Source organism: Schistocerca serialis, chromosome 6 (genome assembly GCF_023864345.2).
Source record: "Schistocerca serialis cubense isolate TAMUIC-IGC-003099 chromosome 6, iqSchSeri2.2, whole genome shotgun sequence".
Lineage (NCBI taxonomy): Eukaryota > Metazoa > Arthropoda > Insecta > Orthoptera > Acrididae > Schistocerca > Schistocerca serialis.
The window spans coordinates 623570086-623590028 of record NC_064643.1 but is presented as its reverse complement, the minus strand read 5'-3'; the positions used below and the strand labels follow the sequence as shown (position 1 = coordinate 623590028).

The window sequence follows — 19943 nt, the reverse complement described above, 5'->3', positions numbered from 1 at the left end:
TGCTATATCCTTTATATATTGTTAATTATATTTTGTACAAAATATTCAGAGTGTTATTTATGGGAATCAGTTCTGAAACTTTGGAGATTCAGTCCCTTCTTGTCATTTTGAGTAACAGCACTTTAGCTGCCTCTACTGCTAGATGTCCCAATAAAATTAAATTTCACATTCAATAGGGAATCTTAAATAAGAAACAAGATGTACCAAAGGAAAATATGTTAAAGAGGAAATGAACTGCACCAAATAATGTCTTCACTAATGACTAACTGTTTAACCATCCTATTGGAAAAGTGAGAGTGATGATGCATTTCCCAAAAAAATTCATAAATCTGTATAGCCTTAAGTGGTCTCACCCCCCCCCCCCCTTTCAAAATAGCCATTATGTAGGCATCCCGTAGAATGTACATGGAAAAAATGAAACTGATTTGTGCTTGAGGTATCAGATGTTATGGAGAAATGTTTTAATAAAAATATAACACCTACTTGTTCTCAAAATATCACTACATTTGAATAAACTATTTACAATATACAGACTTCTTTTTTCAGTCAGATACTGCTGTCTGTATAACATATGACTGGTGAGAGAGTATGTTTGGTTAAACCTTTTACTGTTGGATGTTGGTATGAAACTTCCTACTACATATGCATGGCAGACAGCTGAATATTGGAAAAAGTGAAGCCATTCGTTTTACCAACAAAAGCTGCTTTCAGTGAATTCTTCATTGATGACTTGTTTCTATGATAAGTAACATTTTCAAGTACACTTAAAATATATTATAATAAAATCTCTAGGCGGGATAAGTGAACACACAAAATGTCAAATCCATGTTAACAGTTGTCTTTGTCAAGAAAATTTACATAAGAACTGTCTGTGCTACTGTCATGTGTGTTCCATATCACATCTCAATAAAATTCTGTCACAGTTCTATGCCATACATAACTAAGATTGATTTACGTCATACAACTTCGACAGATATGTTTATGTGTGAAGTGGAGAAAATATGACAGCAGTACAGAAGATTTTGATGTAAATTTTCTCGACAAAGACAACTGTTAACATGAATTTGACATTTTATGTCTTGTGTGCCTTAACCTGTCCTGTCAAGATGTACTTTTTATAATGTATTTTATGTCAATATGAATATCGTACTTCCTACTGGAACTAGTCATCAATAAAGCGTTCAGTAAAAACAGCTTAAGATGGTAATATGATTTTCTTCAAATATGTTAAAGCTGTGGAGCAAGTTTTAGAAAAAAATGACTTTGTTTAGTTGTGTGATTTGTATTACATACTTGTTGAATGTATTGATGTTTTTAAGAACTCCATTATCCTCCATACATTTGTCATATTGGTATGTTTTCATTTGATGAAACTAACATTTATAGGAAACTGTCAGTTTCTGATTATGTAATCTGCTGTGTTCATACAAATTCATTTTGTCATATTGATCATTGTGTAGAAACTAAACATAAGTTATGAATTTATAGGTAAATGTTGACTTGGAGTTGGAAATTGTCCAGTCATTGCAGCATGGGCATGGAGGCTGGACGGATGGAATGTTTGAGTGTCTCGGCACAACTGGAACAGTTGTTGGTATAGATGAAGATCATGATATTGTAGTATCCTACCCAAGTGGCAACAGGTATGTAAATATGAGAAAAATTGAATACAGTTGTAACAAATCAAAGTTGTAATTGTATGTACGCACACACTCCCACTACATGAACTGGAAGCAAAATGCCAGATCATGATGGGTCTCCACAGGTATGTGAGCTATATTATTTGCTGTACTTACCCCACATTTTTAAATGTTGGTGGATGAGGTTTTAGACATCCCACACAACAATTAATCTGGCTCCACAAGTATTCAGATGAATTAAGATTTGAGAAAGTGGGGTACTAAGATGGACCTTCACATCTTTATCGAGCATCTTCATCCTTGTACAGACACTTGTAGCTCTGTGGTGAGGTGCCATACTCAGCTGTAATGAAATATATTATCCCCTCAGGGAAGGCAATCAACATGTATCTACAAATGTGACATCTGAGAGTGCATCCAAAACGTGGCCTGTCAATAATTCTTTCCACGTGGATTAATGGTCCTTTAAAAAGCCAGAAAAACATTTCCTGGAAAATAATGCCGCTCCCACTTCCCTATTTTCGCCCAGCATTGTTTGCAGACTATTTGTTCTTAAACAGCTATTGCCAGGTATCTCTAAATCCAACTGTCCTTTCAAATAAAAATGTGACTCATCAGATAAGGCTACTGCCACTAATTAAGAGCTGCCTGGTTTCGATGATATCAAGCAAATTCTAATCTCTCTCTTTTGTGTACTGTTATTGCTATGGATATGCGCATCATTTCTGTGTTTCAGAGCTACATACACAGCAGGATTCTTGGACCTGCTGTAATAGGTATTAGTTTTGTTACCCCCAAATGTTTAAACACTGAGCTGTTTGACTGTAGTATGTGGTTGCCTTCCATGCACTGTCACTACCTGTTCACCTCAAACATTTCTGACAGCTTGAGCTGCTCAGTTTCTGTGACTGTCATTCATACCCATGATATTGGTACATTCATGATACTCCCTTACCACATCAGCAAGCATATAGTTTACAATCTTTGCTATTTCTCAAATACTACCCTCTCCTATCCCTTGGTTTAAAAATCAATGCTCATCCATTTCTGTGTAAGTATGACAACAAAGAGTAAAATGTCTGCAAATAACGTTTCTGTTTCCTCGTATACCTTCCTTCTCATCCCATACAGTAAGTCTCCCCTGACCCGCAGTTCTGGGTGGCTTTCCTGAAATTTACTCCACTTCCTAGACCACTCCAGTCCTTTTCCTTCACCCTCCTTTGTTCCCTTTCAACCCTTCTATCTGAAGAAGGAGCCACTGGCTCCGAAAGCTTGCCAGTTACAACAGCCTTTTATGTGTGTGTTCTGCCGCTGCTTGGTGAGTAGACTTTTTATCTATCCAATTAAATAATTTTGTCAATAATATGAAAGTTCACATCGTGTAATACAAATTGGGGTCTACCTACTAGAGGTCACACCTTGGAAGAATCATGTATATTGTGGTAGAATGTGGAAAAGAATAGGATATTATGAAGGATGTTCTCAAAATAAGTAAGTTTCATCAATGTTTTTCACTTGGAAACTTTATTGCCAAAAACAAATACACCATGGCGTCATTAACTAAAAGCCTTGCACTATTTTTTGACAAAGTCACCACCAACAATGAGATATTTGTCATAGCATGTAATCAGTTTGAAGAAAACTCTCTGGTAAAACTCCAATTCAAGGAATTGTTGCACAGCCTGCTCCACATCAGCTTTGGCATTGCTTTGGAAGTGCTGTCCCGAGAGTGGATGTGGAGGGATGCCCACGCTTTATTTTCCTTCTCTGAACATGCAACACCAGCGACCAACCATTTGACGAGACATGTTGTGTGTAGCATTTTGTAAAGCAAGGGAGAGGATGTTGTTACGGGTGACCCAGTATCCTCTTTCTACAACACAAATGCACACATGGATTAATATGGTTCTTTATGTACATGAACTGAAAACTTTATTTAACTTGAATAGAATCCATGTGTTGTGGTACAAGCTCATCAGCAATAGTCCTGCTGCAGACTGATGTAAAGTACAATTGTGGTTGAGGTAAACTAGTCCCACTATAGTCACTAATCTGGTTGCTATGTACTGTCATAGCCTCTGATGAACTACACCCGCTCTGTGAGTAAACTGATAGATGCCAAACTGGATGAGTGAGTGAGTGAGTGAGTGAGTGAGGCCCTCCAGTCAGTGGCAGTGGCCTAAATACATGTTGTCGAGAGAGCATTGGCGGTGTGTTGCTTGTGAGTGTGCCTCTGGCCCCTCTCGTGTTAGGCACGCTTGATCCAGCACAGCACCTACTAATCAATCTTTGTGTTTCATCTTTGCCAACTGGTGTGCTAATGACAGCTCACGCCAGCAACTTCCTCCCCCTCCCCCATCCCCCCCTTCCCCCATCCCCCCCCTTCCCCCAAACTGTCACACTATTGGCATGTAAAGAGGATGCAAACAACAGTGGGGGGGGGGGGGGGGGGTAGGAATGTATCAGGCAGGAAACTGTACGTAGAGAAAAGCCAGGAGCCATGACAGTGGAGAACGGCATACTCCTGACGTATCCTGCCATCTAGCTTGTGAGGCAACAGGAGCATCCTCCAGAAAACTGCTGCCTGGGCACACGTCCAGTCCTGGGGGTATGTCCTGGGGCAATGACAGCGATGGCGACGACGACAATGAGTCGAAGTCCATTGGGGCGGCAAGCTGAGACGGCAGGGGAGAGTGCCAGTGCGCATCGCCCATCTGCTCCTCCTCGGGTGCCCTGGTGGCACCAGTGGGCCGATGTGAAGGCCATGTGGTCCAACGAGGAAGAAAAGCAACATAATCACGGTGCGAATGACATGAGCAAATTTGGTTCTGGTGGCAGTGCTGCAAACCATCGGGACATGCAATCAGAGCAGTGTCATAAGTGAATGTCCTTCTTGGGTTAAACAAGGATTATATTCAAAGAGACATATCACTTTGGGCAAGTCCTGTCTTGCTAAACAAAATAAATCCTCATGGGTTGCAAAAAAAACTAAATTACACTGTACATTACACTTAATTTTCAGGCAGAAAATTTCACTTGCTCAATGTTTAGTATTTTTTCACAAGCACTTTCACACTTTTTAAACAGCTTTAACAGGCCCAAGTGAGGAAATGCACTGCTATCAGTTCCCTTAGAGGTGGTTCTCCTCCGCCACAGTACATTAAAAAAATTAGAAAAATGCGGTACTTTAGTACACTTAATTTTTCTTCTGGCTTAAGTCAAAGAAAACAAAATGTTTAACACTAATGGCAAATGGTAGTCATTACATCATAAATAAATACATTACATAGTTCTCGTAACATTATAGTAATTAGCATTAAAATTGACTATAGTACAAAAGGTGTGGCCTAGTAAAAATTTTAAATCAAGTGCACATTACATTACAAAACATTGCTCTAAATCATGACTCTCTCTGAAACTGGTTAAACTTGAAAGATTTGGGTCTCTTTCCCCTTTTTCAAAATAGCAAAAGCTCAAGATGTGCAGTAGCATAGATTTACTAAACATTACATAATGAACAAAGAATAGAGTCACCATCACATAACTTAATTACCAGTCAAATCAAAATCAAGGGGATGGAAGTTGTACCAAATCATTGCCATATTTCTCCACTCAGTTCTGAGTACTACTCTCATTCAACCAGAAAATTAAATCCTCACAAAAATCACTAAATGTTACCAAATTGTTGACCTGTCAGAATATTAACATCACTCTAGTACCACAGTTATCATTTCATCAGCAAAATTACTTTTCTTCATCCCAGTATTAGCACTTTAAGCTCATAATTCCTCAGAACGCAAATAGAAGTTTTCAGATAACCTACAGATCTGATAGTGCAGCATTGTATGACTTGTACGTCACCAAAATATTGATCTTTCCATTAAGCTTTCATTCCCAGCTGCAGTGTCATGAATTGCACAATACAAACAGTACCCAATGTTGCCTAGTTCAAAAAAATATATATCATCAAGATAGTTAAACCACATTTGTCTGTATACATTTATCTTTTTCATTAATCATGTCTTTTTCATTTATCATGTCTGTCAGCTCCATTATTTTACTTACATTTCTTGCCTTGTTTGCTAGTTGAGTGCATTCTCAAAAAATAACCCTACTGCAGAGACAGGCTCACTAACTTTAAAGACCCTAACATTATTCATTGTTTTATTATTCCATTATTGTTTCATTATCTAATAAATGAACACCTGCTCTGCTTATGTAATGCAAGGCTGTCAGTAGTTCTAATGGAATGTTGTCTACTCCCGGGGCCTTGTTTTGACTTAGGTCAATCAGTGCTATGTCAAACTCTTCACGCAGTATCATATCTCCAATTTCATCTTCATTTACATCCTCTTCCATTTCCATAATATTGTCCTCAAGTACATTGCACTTTTATAGACCCTCTATGTACTCCTTCCACCTTTCTGGTTTCCCTCCTTTGCTTAGAACTGGTTTTCCATCTGAGCTTTTGATATTCATGCAAGTGGTTCTCTTTTCTCCAAAGGTCTCTTTGATTTTCCTGTAGGCAGTATCTATCTTACCCTAGTGAGATATACCTCTACATCCTCACATTTGTCCTGGTTAGCCACTTTGCACTTCCTGTCAATCTCATTTTTGAGACGTTTGTATTTTTTTTGCCTGCTTCATTTACTGCATTTTTATATTTTCTCCTTTCATCAATTATATTCAATATTTCTTCAGTTACCCAAGGATTTCTACTAGCCCTTGTCTTTTTGCCTACTTGATCCTCTGCTGCCTTCACTATTTCATCTCTCAAAGCTACCCATTCTTCATCTACTGTATTTATTTCCCCGATTCTTGTCAATCGTTCCCTTATGATCTCCTTGAAACTCTGTACAACCTCTGGTTTAGTCAGTTTATCCAGGTGCCATCTCCTTAAATTCCCACCTTTTTGCAGTTTCTTCAGTTTTAATCTACAGTTCATAACCAATAGATTGTGGTCGGAGCCCACATCTCCCTCTGGAAATGTTTTACAATTTAAAACCTCATTCCTAAATCTCTACACTGGACTCGCATTCAGGAGGATGACGGTTCAATCCTGCGTCCGGCCATTCTGATTTAGGTTTCCTGTGATTTCCCTAAATCACTCCAGGCAAATGCCGGGATGGTTCCTTTGAAAGGGCATGGCTGACTTCCTTCCCTGTCCTTCCCTAATCCGATGAGACCGATGACCTTGCTGTCTGGTCTCCTTCCCCAAACAACCCAACCCTCCTCAATCTCTGTCTTACCATTACATAATCTATCTGATACCGTCTAGTATCTCCATGCTTCTCCTATGTATACAACCTTCTTACATGATTCTTGAACCAAGTGTTAGCTATGATTAAGTTATCCTCTGTGCAAAATTCTACCAGGTGACTTCCTCTTTCATTTCTTACCCCCAATCCACATTCACCTACTACATTTCCTTCTCTTCCTTTTCATACCATTGAATTCCAGTCACCCACGACTATTAAATTTTTGTCTCCCTTAACTATCTGAATAATTTCTTTTATTTCATCATACATTTCTTCAATTTCTTCATCATCTGCTGAGCCAGTTGGCATATAAACTTGTACTACTGTGGTAGGCGTGGGCTTCGAGTCTATCTTGGCCGCAATAATGCGTTCACTATGCTGTTTGTAGTAGCTTACCCGCACTCCTATTTTTTTATTCATTATTAAACCTACTCCTGCATTATCCCTATTTGATTTTGTATTTATAATCCTGTATTCACCTGACCAAAAGTCTTGTTCCTCCTGCCACCGAACTTCACTAATTCCCACTATATCTAACTTTAACCTATCCATTTCCCTTTTTAAATTTTCTAAGCTACTTGCCTGATTAAGGGATCTGACATTCCATGCTCCGATCCATAGAACGCCAGTTTTCTTTCTCCTGATAACAACGTCCTCTTGAGTAGTCCCTGCCCGGAGATCCGAATGGGGGACTATTTTACCTCCGGAATATTTTACCCAAGAGTACGCCATCATCATTTAACCATTGAGCAAAGCTGCATGCCCTCGGAAAAAATTACAGCTGTAGTTTCCCTTTGCTTTCAGCTGTTCGCAGTATCAGCACAGCAAGGCCGTTTTGGTTAGTGTTACAAGGCCTGATCAATCATCCACACTGTTGCCCATGCAACTAATGAAAAGGCTGCTGCCCCTCTTCAGGAACCACACGTTTGTTGGGTCTCTCAACAGATACCCCTCCGTTGTGGTTGCACCAACGGCACTGTTTCTGTATCGCTGAGGCATGCAAGCCTCCCCACCAATGGCAAGGTCCGTGGTTCATTGGGGGTAAGGGGGGGGGGGGGGGGGGAGGGTAGATACCATCTAAAATTATAAATAAGAATATAGACTATATTCTCCCCAGGGGACTCATGAGTTCATGTGTGGCACACATGGGTCCCTAAGCTACTGTAGCCCATTTTTCCTTCGCAGGCTGCTTTTCCTTCCTGTACGTTGGTCCTCCTTTGGGGTTTGACCTCCATGTCAAAATTTTCTCTCGTTGTGTGAGCCATTTGGGGAAGAAATCTCCCCTTCTCCCTTCCCCTCTTCCTTTCCCACTGTAGCCCCTCTCTACCCTGCTAGATCACCAGGATGTGTAGCCAGTCTGTGTGGTGGGGCTGTTATGTATCCAACTGGCTGAGCTCCTTGGCAACACAGGGATCACACTTCTGATAGCTGAGTTGTTGCCTCCCCCTGTATGCCTAGGAACAGTTGCATATCGTTCTGGAGCATCAGAACTCCCACCAATGGCTGCCATGCCAGATGGCCCTTGTGGTGGCTGGGTGGTTCCCATGAGGAGAGCCCCTGAGCAGAGTGGGTGGTATCAGGGCAGGTGCTTTGTGTATGAAACATATAAAGTTCCAAAAAACTGGCCATTCTTCTATGGCCATCTCTTCAGTTGGTCACAGATCACTGAAAGCTGCTTTCTTTGACTGTGCAGCCTTCCCTTCCCTGGTTACACCATGGGTAGAGGGCCAGACTCACTGACTTGGAATGAAACACTTTCTCCGCTACCTGGTCTGCACTAGGATGGACAAGGACATTCACTGGAAAATGTTTAAGAAAAGTATGGCAAAGTGGAGTCTCTTGGTAAGGTGTGGTTGGGTTCACTGTTCGTCAAAACCTCTTCTGTTGCCCAATCTGCAGCCCTTTGTGCTTGTGCTCATGTTGGCGACTGCCTGGTGTCCTCACCAGTCTTTGAATATGGTTCAGGGAGTCATTTTTCATAGGGAACTCATCCTTCAAACGGATGAGGAACTCCAGACCAGTCTGGAATGATGGGGCTTTCGTTTTGTTCGATGTGTGCAGATGGGTTGTAAGGACAATCACACTGATACTTGCATATTTATTCTGGCTTTTGAGGCGGATACCCTCTTGCAGGAGGTCAAGCTTGTGTGTTATCGGTCCGATGTGAAACTATTCGTACCGCTACCCATGAGGGGGCTTTCAGTGCTAGCATTTTGGACAAACGTCATCTCGATGTACAGCGAACCATCTATGTGGTGAATGCAGACACCCACTCCATGACGGGAGCCCCTGTGTTCCACCACTTAGTGCATGTTAATTGTCATGAGTGTTACTCCTCATGCTCAGCTTATGAGAAAGAAAGGAAGATACGGGAGTGTAAGTCCCTTGATCGTTTATCTTACACTGAGGCTTGTCAGAAATATGACTGTGTCAGTGACTTCTATTTTTGCCTCTGTTATGTCCTTTCCCCACCTTCCCTCTTCCTTAGTCCAGTTCCATTCCCCTCTCCTCTTCCCCGCCCCTGCAGTTCTCATGACCTGCCCTCCAGGTGCCACTCTTCCGCCCCCTCCCCCCCCCCCCCCCCTACCCAGCACCTGCTGATGATGGGGCTCCCTCCCAGGAGCCTTGCCTGCGGCATCTCTTAGGCCAAAGGCTTGTTACCACAACTTGGCTATGGTACACACAGTCACGTGCCCCAAGATTGCCCGCTCTCTTTCTTTTTCGGATCTTGTAAAAACCTGCTCTCCCTCCGTACCGTGCTCTCCTCAACGTATGGAAGAGAAAAAGAAGAAACTTAAGTCTCAGGACAAGGTGCCCACAGAGATGCATCTCTCCCCTCACAACCTGAGTCTGACCTCTTATTTTTGGATGTTGATCTAGAGGCTCTAGTCCGTTCGCTTTCCATTTGGATATCCACTCTGTGCTTATTCAATGGAACTGTAATGGATATTACCTTCATCTCCCTGAGTTGCAATCCCGTATTGCCTTTTGCTTGGCAGCTTGTGTCGTTCCCCAGGAGTCTTATTTTCCTAACACTCACTCACTGGTGCTTCGTGGGTTCCATGCTTTGTCAGAACCAGATCGACCCTTTGAGGTCTTCCGGTGATGGTTATGCATTGGTCTGTGTTGATATTATTAGTATGTGGATCTAATTTTGTACCACATTGGAAGCAGTTGCCATCTGGGTCCTCTTGGAATCAGCAGTCACAGTTTGCCTGACAGAACACCTACATCTGCTGCCCTAATTGCCCTCCTTTAGTGTCTCCTCCCTCTCTTCCCTCCTCCTTGGGGATTTTAATGCCCATCACCCTTTGTGGGTCAGTGCTTTTATGTGTAGTCGGGGACTCCTTGTTGACCAATTTCTTGTGGACCACAACCTGTGCCTTCTTAATGATGACTTCCCTATTCATTTTAATGCTGCATATGGCACTTTCTCTGCCATTGATATTTTGCTCTCTTCCCCTCTCCTTCTTTCTTACACTGGTCACCCCATGATGACCTCTGTGATAGTGACCACTTCCTGTTGATTCTCTCGTTCCCTTCATGCCTTCCAATGACCATGTTACCCCACTGGGCTTTCCAGCATGCTGTGATTGGCCTCTGTATATGTTCCATGTCTTGTTTATACCTTATTTGTCAGAGTGTAGTGATTAAGTTGTCTGTGGTCTGTCAATAGGATACTCTGCGCTGTGAGGCTTGCTGTTTCCTGCTTGACAGGCCCTGTTCACCATCTGCCAGTTCCGTGGTGGAGCACAGCCATTGCCACCACTATCCATGATCGTCATTGTGCCTTGCCACATCTTAAGCAGCTTTTATCCTCTGCCGGTCTTATTACCTTTAAACATCTGCATGTCAATGAGACAGAACAAGTGGGTGTGTTGGAAACACTTTGTTTCCTCTCTAGGTTCTTCTGTCCCTTTGTCATGGGTGTGGACTACACTCCACACCCTTTAAGGTTGTCAGCGGCAGTCTTCCATTCTAGGCCTTGCCCTTCCAGGTGGCCATTGTCCAGACCAATCAATTCTCGTGAAACATTTGCAACCCATTTTGTGACACCATTAGCATCAACCTCCTATACAGCCGCCTTCCACCTCTGGAAACAGCTGGCTGAAGCTTCAGAATTACCTTTACCTCTTGTCAGGCACAACCCTACAGTGAACCTTTAAGTGAATGAGAGCTTCTTCTGGCCCTCTTTTGTTCCCATTATTCCATCTTCACATTATTCCATCCATAACCAATTGCTTCAACACCTCAACATCCATGATGACAATATCTCCTCCAGGTGTTTAACCATATTTGGCTCAAAGACATTTTCCCCTCTCAATGGAGAGACAGTATTGTGGTTCCTGTTTGTAAGCCTGACAAGGATCTGTTGTCCCTTGATAGTTACTGGCCAATCAGTGTGACCAGTGTTCCATGCAAGTTAATAGAATGGATGGTGACTCTTCAGCTCAGTTGGGTCCTTGAATCTTAGGACCTTTTATCTCCTTACCTGTGTGGCTTTTAAGACGGCCTCTTTCTGATCAATCATCGGCTTCGATTAGAAACCACAGTTCAACAGGCCTTTTTTGCAGCATTGCCATCTTGTTGTATCTTTCTTCAATCTTTGTAAAGCCTATGACACTGCTTGGCGCCATCACATCCTCCTTACCCTCGATGTCCCACAGGTCATTCAGAGTCTGGGTTGTCACTGTTTTGAGCTGTCGGTGGACCAGGAGAATGGCATTCCACAGGCCTCTGTGTAAAGTGTCCTTTTTCTCAATGCTGTTAATGTACTTGTGGCCTCTGTGGACTGTTGGATCACCTCTTTTCTGTAATAGTGAATGATTCCTGTATTTGGACTAGCTCCCATTCGTTGGCCTCTGCTGAACAACAGCTCCAAGGTGCCATCCAGTGTGCTTCCATGTGGACACAGTCAAACAGTTTTTGGTTCCCTCTCCTTAAGTCAAGGGTAGTGCATTTCTGTCACTATACTGCAATCTATCCTGATCCAGAGCTCTACCTTGATGCCCAACATCTGACTCTGGTCTCTCAGATCCATTTCTTGGGTCTTCTTCCTGACAACAAGCTTACTTGGTTGGCCCATATCCATTATCTGGAGGTTGGCTGTTCGTAAACACAAAGTCCTTTACTTCCTTGCCCGCACCTCTTGAAGCGCAGATTGTTCAACCTTTCCCGGCTCACCATTTTAGTTTCCATTTAGCCATTGGTGCCTTTTGCACTAGTCGTCAGTAATAATGGAATCCCTCCCCTTTTTATTTGGCAGTCCCAGTTCCTAGTTTCCTATCCCATCAGTATCCACTTTTCTCCTGGTCACCCACCTATTCTGTTCTTTTCATGGCTTTGGGCCATTGCATCACCTGTCCGCTGCGCACCCTCAAGTGGGTTTACCAGTTGGGCTCTGCCACACTTCTCTCCAGCGTGACTTCCATCTCCCCTCCTTGTCCCTTTCCCCACCTTCTCTCTTGACCCCCCCCCCCCCCCTCCCCGGATGGTATTCCGTTGTTTGTTTTAAATGCTCTTACTGGAGTTTCGTCCGCCCCTTGTGGTCTCACGGTAGCGTTCTCGCTTCCCGAGCACGAGGTCCCGGGTTCGATTCCCGGCGAGGTCAGGGATTTTTCCTGCCTCGAGATGACTGGGTGTTGTTGTGTCATCTTCATCATCATCATTCATCCCCATTACGGTCGGAGGAAGGCAAACGGCAAACCACCTCCATTAGGACCTTGCCTAGTAAGGTGGTGCGGGTCTCCCGCATCGTTCGCATCGTTCCCCTACGCTCTGTAAAGAAGCATGGGACTTCATTTCCATTTACACTGGAGTTTCAGGATGCCATTGTTTTTTTACACCAATGGCCCTAAATCTGCTGATCATATGCCTTCACTTACTCTGTTGGCATGGAACACCATCTCTTGCCTGCCACATGAGGGGTGTTTACTGTGGAATTGATGGCCACCTGTTGGGGCCCCTGCTTCGTTAAACTCACCTTAGTTTTGTTATGCATGGACTCAATGACTGGCCTTCACACTATCGCTTGGAGTTTTTCCCACCACCTCTTGGTCTCTACAATCCACAACCTTCTCACTGATTTGGTGATGCTGCTTGTTCAGTTAATTTCTTTTGCGTTTCTGGCCACATAGGTATCCCGGTTTATGAATTTGCTGATTGTCTGGCTGGGGAAGCCGCCACCTACTCACCGTTCTGTGACATCTCTGGGTATGGATTTCTTGCTTTACATAAAATCCCTTTCTGCTCAGTTGTGGGCCAGCTCTTGGGAGGCTACACCCCCACTCCCCCTCCCATCCCCCTCCCCGTGTCTAATAAACTTTGTGCAATCAAGGAGGCTCTCACCCTGTGGCATTCTTCCCTCTACCTCTCCTGGCGGCATTCTCTGTTCTCTTCGTATTGGTGATACTAGGGTGACCCATGGTTTTCTACTCTGTAGTGAGCTGCACCTCCTCCCCCGTCCTTTGTAGTTGTGGGGCTCTCATCACAGTGATCCATATTTTGCTGTATTGCCCCCCCCCCCCCCCCCCTTTTGGTCTTTTGCACTAAATATGCCCTCCCACCTTCCTAGTCTCAGGTGTTAGTGGACGACCCTTGCATAGTTACGCGTGTTCTTGGTTTTCTTCGTGAAAATGGTTTTTCCTCTCAGGTTTAAGTCCCTGAATTTTTCTCTGGAATATGAGTCACTCAATTAGCTTAGGCATTGGTTATGAGGCCTTGACATGGTGTCTACACCAGCCAGACCTTTCCTGCACTTTTTCCCTACATTTTTTCTGATCTGTTGTGCAGTGCTATTTCCATTTTTCTTGTGTCTTCTTACCCTGGTGTTGTCCCCATTGTATCGTGATAATGGTATGGTGTGGGTGTCGGGACAGGTCAGTGGCAGTGCAAGTGCCCCCCCGTGTAGCATTTCTGGGGCACCCCTACTCTTCATGTTTCTGCCAACCGTCCTCCTGTTCTTTTCCCTTCCCGCTGCCCTGATGTCCCTTTTCCCTCTTTGTTTGCCCATTATCACTTCCCCTTGACTGTGCTGTTTGTGTTGTTCCTTCCTTGACTTCTGCCATCCTAAATCATGTGACCAATGACCTTGCTGTTTGGTCCTCTCCACCCAATCAACCAACCAACCAGTAAACTTTTTTCTGAACCAGACAAATTTTAAATATATTAAAGAAACAGAAGGTCAAAAAAATTAATCAATGGAAGTGTCCCTTTGTGGGAGAAGGCTTCAACGAAGTGATGCTTCTGTCATTGATAATGATAGAATTGTTGAGGAGACGCAGGTTGTGGAGTGGTGGTGCCGTCTTTTATAAGAGCCCGAAAACTATATTTGTGATCAGCCAAAAAGTGATGGAGAAAATACTGACCATAGTTTCCAGTCTGCAAGTCTGCATTTTTTTTTTTTTTTTTTTTTTTTTTTTTTTTTTTTTTTTTTTTTTTTTTTTTTTTTTACCCTGAAAGAAATATTTCTGCTCTTCGTTTGCTCAGTGGGATCAGGAACTATGATTATAAATGAAAGTTTTAAGCTCTAACTGAGAGATATATTTGATAAACTTTCCACATGTGCAACGTAGTAATATTCCTGATGATAATACAGGGTTATTACAAATGATTGAAGCGATTTCACAGCTCTACAATAACTTTATTATTTGAGATATTTTCACAATGCTTTGCACACACATACAAAAACTCAAAAAGTTTTTTTAGGCATTCACAAATGTTCGATATGTGCCCCTTTAGTGATTTGGCAGACATCAAGCCGATAATCAAGTTCCTCCCACACTCGGCGCAGCATGTCCCCATCAATGAGTTTGAAAGCATCGTTGATGCGAGCTCGCAGTTCTGGCACGTTTCTTGGTAGAGGAGGTTTAAACACTGAATCTTTCACATAACCCCACAGAAAGAAATTGCATGGGGTTAAGTCGGGAGAGCGTGGAGGCCATGACATGAATTGCTGATCATGATTTCCACCACGACCGATCCGTCGGTTTTCCAATCTCCTGTTTAAGAAATGCCGAACATCATGATGGAAGTGCGGTGGAGCACCATCCTGTAGAAAGATGAAGTCGGCGCTGTCAGTCTTCAGTTGTGGCATGAGCCAGTTTTCCAGCATGTCCAGATACACGTGTCCTGTAACGTTTTTTTCGCAGAAGAAAAAGGGGCCGTAAACTTTAAACCATGAGATTGCACAAAACATGTTAACTTTTGGTGAACTGCGAATTTGCTGCACAAATTCTCTACCGCCCAGATTCGCACATTGTGTCTGTTCACTTCACCATTAAGAAAAAATGTTGCTTCATCACTGAAAACAAGTTTCGCACTGAACGCATCCTCTTCCATGAGCTGTTGCAACCGCGCCGAAAATTCAAAGCGTTTGACTTTGTCATCGGGTGTCAGGGCTTGTAGCAATTGTAAACGGTAAGGCTTCTGCTTTAGCCTTTTCCGTAAGATTTTCCAAACCGTCGGCTGTGGTACGTTTAGCTCCCTGCTTGCTTTATTTGTCGACTTCCGCGGGCTACGCGTGAAACTTGCCTGCACGCGTTCAACCGTTTCTTCACTCACTGCAGGCCGACCCGTTGATTTCCCCTTACAGAGGCATCCAGAAGCTTTAAACTGCGCATACCATCGCCGAATGGAGTTAGCAGTTGGTGGATCTTTGTTGAACTTCGTCCTGAAGTGTCGTTGCACTGTTATGACTGACTGATGTGAGTGCATTTCAAGCACGGCATACGCTTTCTCGGCTCCTGTCGCCATTTTGTCTCACTGCGCTCTAGAGCGCTCTGGCGGCAGAAACCTGAAGTGCGGCTTCAGCCGAACAAAACTTTATGAGTTTTTCTACGTATCTGTAGTGTGTCGTGACCATATGTCAATGAATGGAGCTACAGTGAATTTATGAAATCGCTTCAATCATTTGTAATAGCCCTGTACTAATAATAAATCTGATGTCTCTATCATAAACAACACTATGAGCTCTGAACTCAGAGGGGACCTCCACGGTGAAGTTCCCAATAACTGGTCTTTCGCTCTGACTTCCAATAATCTAACAATAAGTTAATTGCTTGCTACAAAAGTGGACAATAATCTCACCACTTACCACGTGGTTTTGGTATCATTACGGGCGGCACACAAACAGTTCCTTCTGCAAAATCTAAGCAATTCAGGATGGTGTACAATCCTCGCGAGATCACTTCCTATTTGTGGCTAAAGCATGTGTCTATAGTTCAATTCTTTTATCTGGGCGGCTCGCGCATGCTCGTCCAGACGCGGCAGATTGCTGCGTTGCCAGTTGCACACGACGCATACGCCAAGAGAAGCAGCGCCATAGTAAAGCATAGTTCGCAAGCTTATGTCTAGGGGGCAACGCGCAGTTCATGAAGTAAAGCCACCACGGCCGCATTAACCCTTTCGCTGCTACAGAGACGTGCCCCCCGCATACCGCGCCCCCCGCGTTCCGCGCTGTGTGCGATTTTGTCACTGCACTGCTCGCCTGTGCTAACACATGGTGTTCCGACTGCTTTGACACTCTTTATCATTCGATTCCACAAAAACTGTTTGGCCCAAAAATTAGATTTTTACACATCTTCTTGACTGATACCTTTTATATGAAATTTAGGTATCGTGTCCACATTTCATTCTCAACATTGTGGCAACTAAAATTGACCATACGGAAAGTATACGCTACGGACTTTTACCTCCGCAAACTCTTCAAAATTTCGTGCAATGGTTTACTACATTTAATGCTGCACAATAACTGGGTTGAACATCGAAACAAAATTAAGTGATTTATGGGGGAAAGGTATCAGTCAAGAAGATGTGTAAACATCTAATTTTTGGGCCAAATAGTTTTTGCGAAATCGAATGATAAGTGTGTCAAAGCAGTGGGAACACCATGTGTCTGCACAGGTGAGCAGTGCAGTGATGACAAAATCGCGCACAGCGCAGAATGCGGGGAGCACGTGTCTGCAGCAGCGAAAGGGTTAATGAAGAGACAAAGCACAAAAAAAAATTGCATTCAAACGAATAAAATTCGTGAAGTAAGACACTTCGATATTGTTTTTAAATAAAGAAAATATTAAGCCCTGCTGAAGGTTTGAACCCTTCACTTTTCGCTGACCAACCCAACGCCTTAACCGTTGTGCTAACGTTGCTCGTCCTACAATGTAGCTCCATCGGACTTTAACAGGTCACGCAAAATACTGACAAACACTGTTGGTATGACTATGAATTACTCACACTTCATCGAAGTACAATAGGAAATAAACAATTACCGCTGTTCTTTATTGCAAAAAAGCGGTTCATGAGATTGATACAAACACCTTTCCTTTCTATCGCCTGAATTAGGAGTCTTATTGCTTGTTTGGTTTAATTAATTAATAGAATATGAAGCAATTGGTATAAAGAATGCTTTTTCCAAACTTTCTATAAAAGAAAGTCTGCTATCGAGACATTGCTTTTGTTCTATTACTTTATTTAGGACTCAACGTTTCTAAAACTGAAGACACTCATCCGTCCTCTGCTCTGCAGTTGAGATCTGGCAACGTCATTCTCTGTTCATTGACTGACTGTGTTTTGTGATGTCAGATGCGCAGAACGAACCTAAACTAGGCCGCCAACATAAATGAAGCGCACTTTAGTAACAGCATAGCTGTGACGTCACCCGAGGCATAGTGGACTTCATGGTAGCTGGATGCAAAATGAAGTGACACTGTTGCCTCTCAGGCTGTATTTGTATACAGGCACAGTGCATGGCCAAGGTAGCACGTGCCGTCATCCGCTCTATGCCCTGGTAGTAGCCTCTAAATGGACACTTTCTCAGATACACAATGTTTTATAACACTGTTGTGTATTATGCAAAAATAGACATAATGTCTTATGGGATAACAGCAATCAGTGATTTTATAATGTTACTTTAAATCCGTCTTGATTGCAAATTTTTTTTTTTTATTATTCATATGACCGGTTTCGGTTCATTCAGAATCATCTTCAGATCTGATATTTAAGTTACAGGAGCAACCCGTCCAATTCAGCAACTTTCACATGATGTGACGTAGCATGTGAAAGTTGCTGAATTGGACGGGTTACTCCTGTAACTTAAATATCAGATCTGATGATGATTCTGAATGAACCGAAACCGGTCATATGAATAATAAAAAAAAAAATTTGCAATCAAGATGGATTTAAAGTAACATTATGTTGTGTATTAATTTAGAATCTTTGTAGTTTTTGTATGAATGTAATTAAGTTGGCTATAATCACAGAAAAAGATTTAGTTCACCTACATATAAAATTTGCTGTGTAGAATTTTTAGAGCAGAACCAACAGTGGAAAATGACCTCGGAGCTATATCTTTAAGAGATCTTGTATTGTTTGGTATTTGCAGCAAGTTCTGGAGACTTGTTATAGCTCTGTTATTAAATGGGTTTCACCAGGTGCTATAATCAAAACTTCCTATCATTAATATAAATGATACTTAATCTATTACAAATAAGGACTTTTTGCTCCAAGTTAAGTTTTCAGAAAATTACTCAAAAACTATTAGAGATAGCTTAAAGGGGTCACATACTTCAGGTTTTTATATCGAACTGAGGCTTCATACGAATTTTTGGCTCTTTTGTGTTATTATTTAGCACCACTTCCTTTTCGTAAAAATTTGGATTTTCACAAAACTTTTGTTCTGATCAATTTGAAACTCGTAACAGTTCTGATCTCCTGGCTAATTGTACATTGTATATCACAGATATCATATGGTGTGGCTACGCATATGCGATCATCAATTGGAGATGTCCACTTGCACTGGGCAACAGTGCATGGTGACAACATGAAGTTGTTGACAAGATAGGAGATCCGTCAGTGAGCAATGTGTGCAAACCACCAACCATTCCCTGGCCTCAAGATGTCCTGCCATACCTGCCACACTCAGCAATACACGTGGGGAATTTTAATAGCCACCACCCTCTGTGGAAATACAGAACAGCTGATGGAAATGGCGAGGCTCTTACTATCAGGGCAGAGAGTAACCACCTGTTCTTTGTTTCTGACCCAAAGGACCAAGGAAACATTTAGGTCAGCAGCTTGGAGAAAGGAATATAATCCAGATTTATGCTTTGTGACGACTGGCAATAACCATACACCACTAAGAACTACTAGACGTGTATTAACAGATTTCCCTCATAGCCAATGCTGCCCAGTCTTGATTGAAATTGGAATCAATATCCCACCAATAACAACCATACAAAGGCCAAGGTGGAATTTCAGAAAAGCAAAGTGGGATATCTACGTGGAAAAATTGGGTAAGTGCTTGGGATGGATTCACCCAACAGTGAGTAATTGTGACAGACTCATAGGTGCATTTAAAAGTGCAGCAAAAGCTGCTGTTCCAAGGGGGTTCCATAAACAGGATGGTACAAAGAGTGCGAAAATAAGTATCAGAGATTCCTTGAGACTGGAGACCCTGAGATTGCAGACGACCTGCTACACAGCCTAGACAACGCACGGCGAGAGAAGTGGATTGAAACCGTTGAGTCGCTTGATTTCAAGACATCTGGTAGACAGGCCTGGTCTCTCATCTGAAAACTAGGTGGAGCTAACAAACTACATCATAACTCATCAGATATTTCTGCAAATAGGATTTCAGCTCACATACAGGCAACATCTAGAGTGCCAAAGGAAAAATTATTGGTATATCTGAACACTTCTTAAATAAGGAGATAATTCAGAGGCTTCCTTTACCAGGATACAGGTTGGCTGGTAGCTTTTCGAGGAGCTCTTTGCGGTGTGGGGGAGTAGCCATGTATGTGAAAAACGGCATCCCATGTGAGTCAATTGATGTTTCAAAGTACTGCACTGAAAAGGTGTTTGAATGTTGTGCAGGTGTGCTTAAATTTAACGGAGCTAAACTTCTAACTGTTGTTATTTATAGATCCCCAGACTTCGATTTCACAACATTTTTGTTAAAGCTAGAGGAGGTTCTTGGTTCACTTTATAGGAAATACAAAAAGTTAGTTATATGTGGTGACTTCAATATTAATTGTATAAGTGATTGTGC

The 19943-nt window shown here is 42.5% G+C and overlaps 1 protein-coding gene across 3 annotated transcripts in view; it reads left to right on the top strand.

Moving 5' to 3' along the window:
- LOC126484412 (E3 ubiquitin-protein ligase mib1) overlaps positions 1 to 19943 on the top strand; it is a 631979-nt gene that overhangs the window by 33294 nt on the left and 578742 nt on the right. For all 3 annotated transcript variants that reach the window (XM_050107920.1, XM_050107919.1, XM_050107921.1), the window contains exon 6: positions 1489 to 1643. In XM_050107920.1, coding sequence (XP_049963877.1) covers positions 1489 to 1643 — 155 coding nt within the window. The remainder of the gene's footprint in view (positions 1 to 1488; positions 1644 to 19943) is intronic.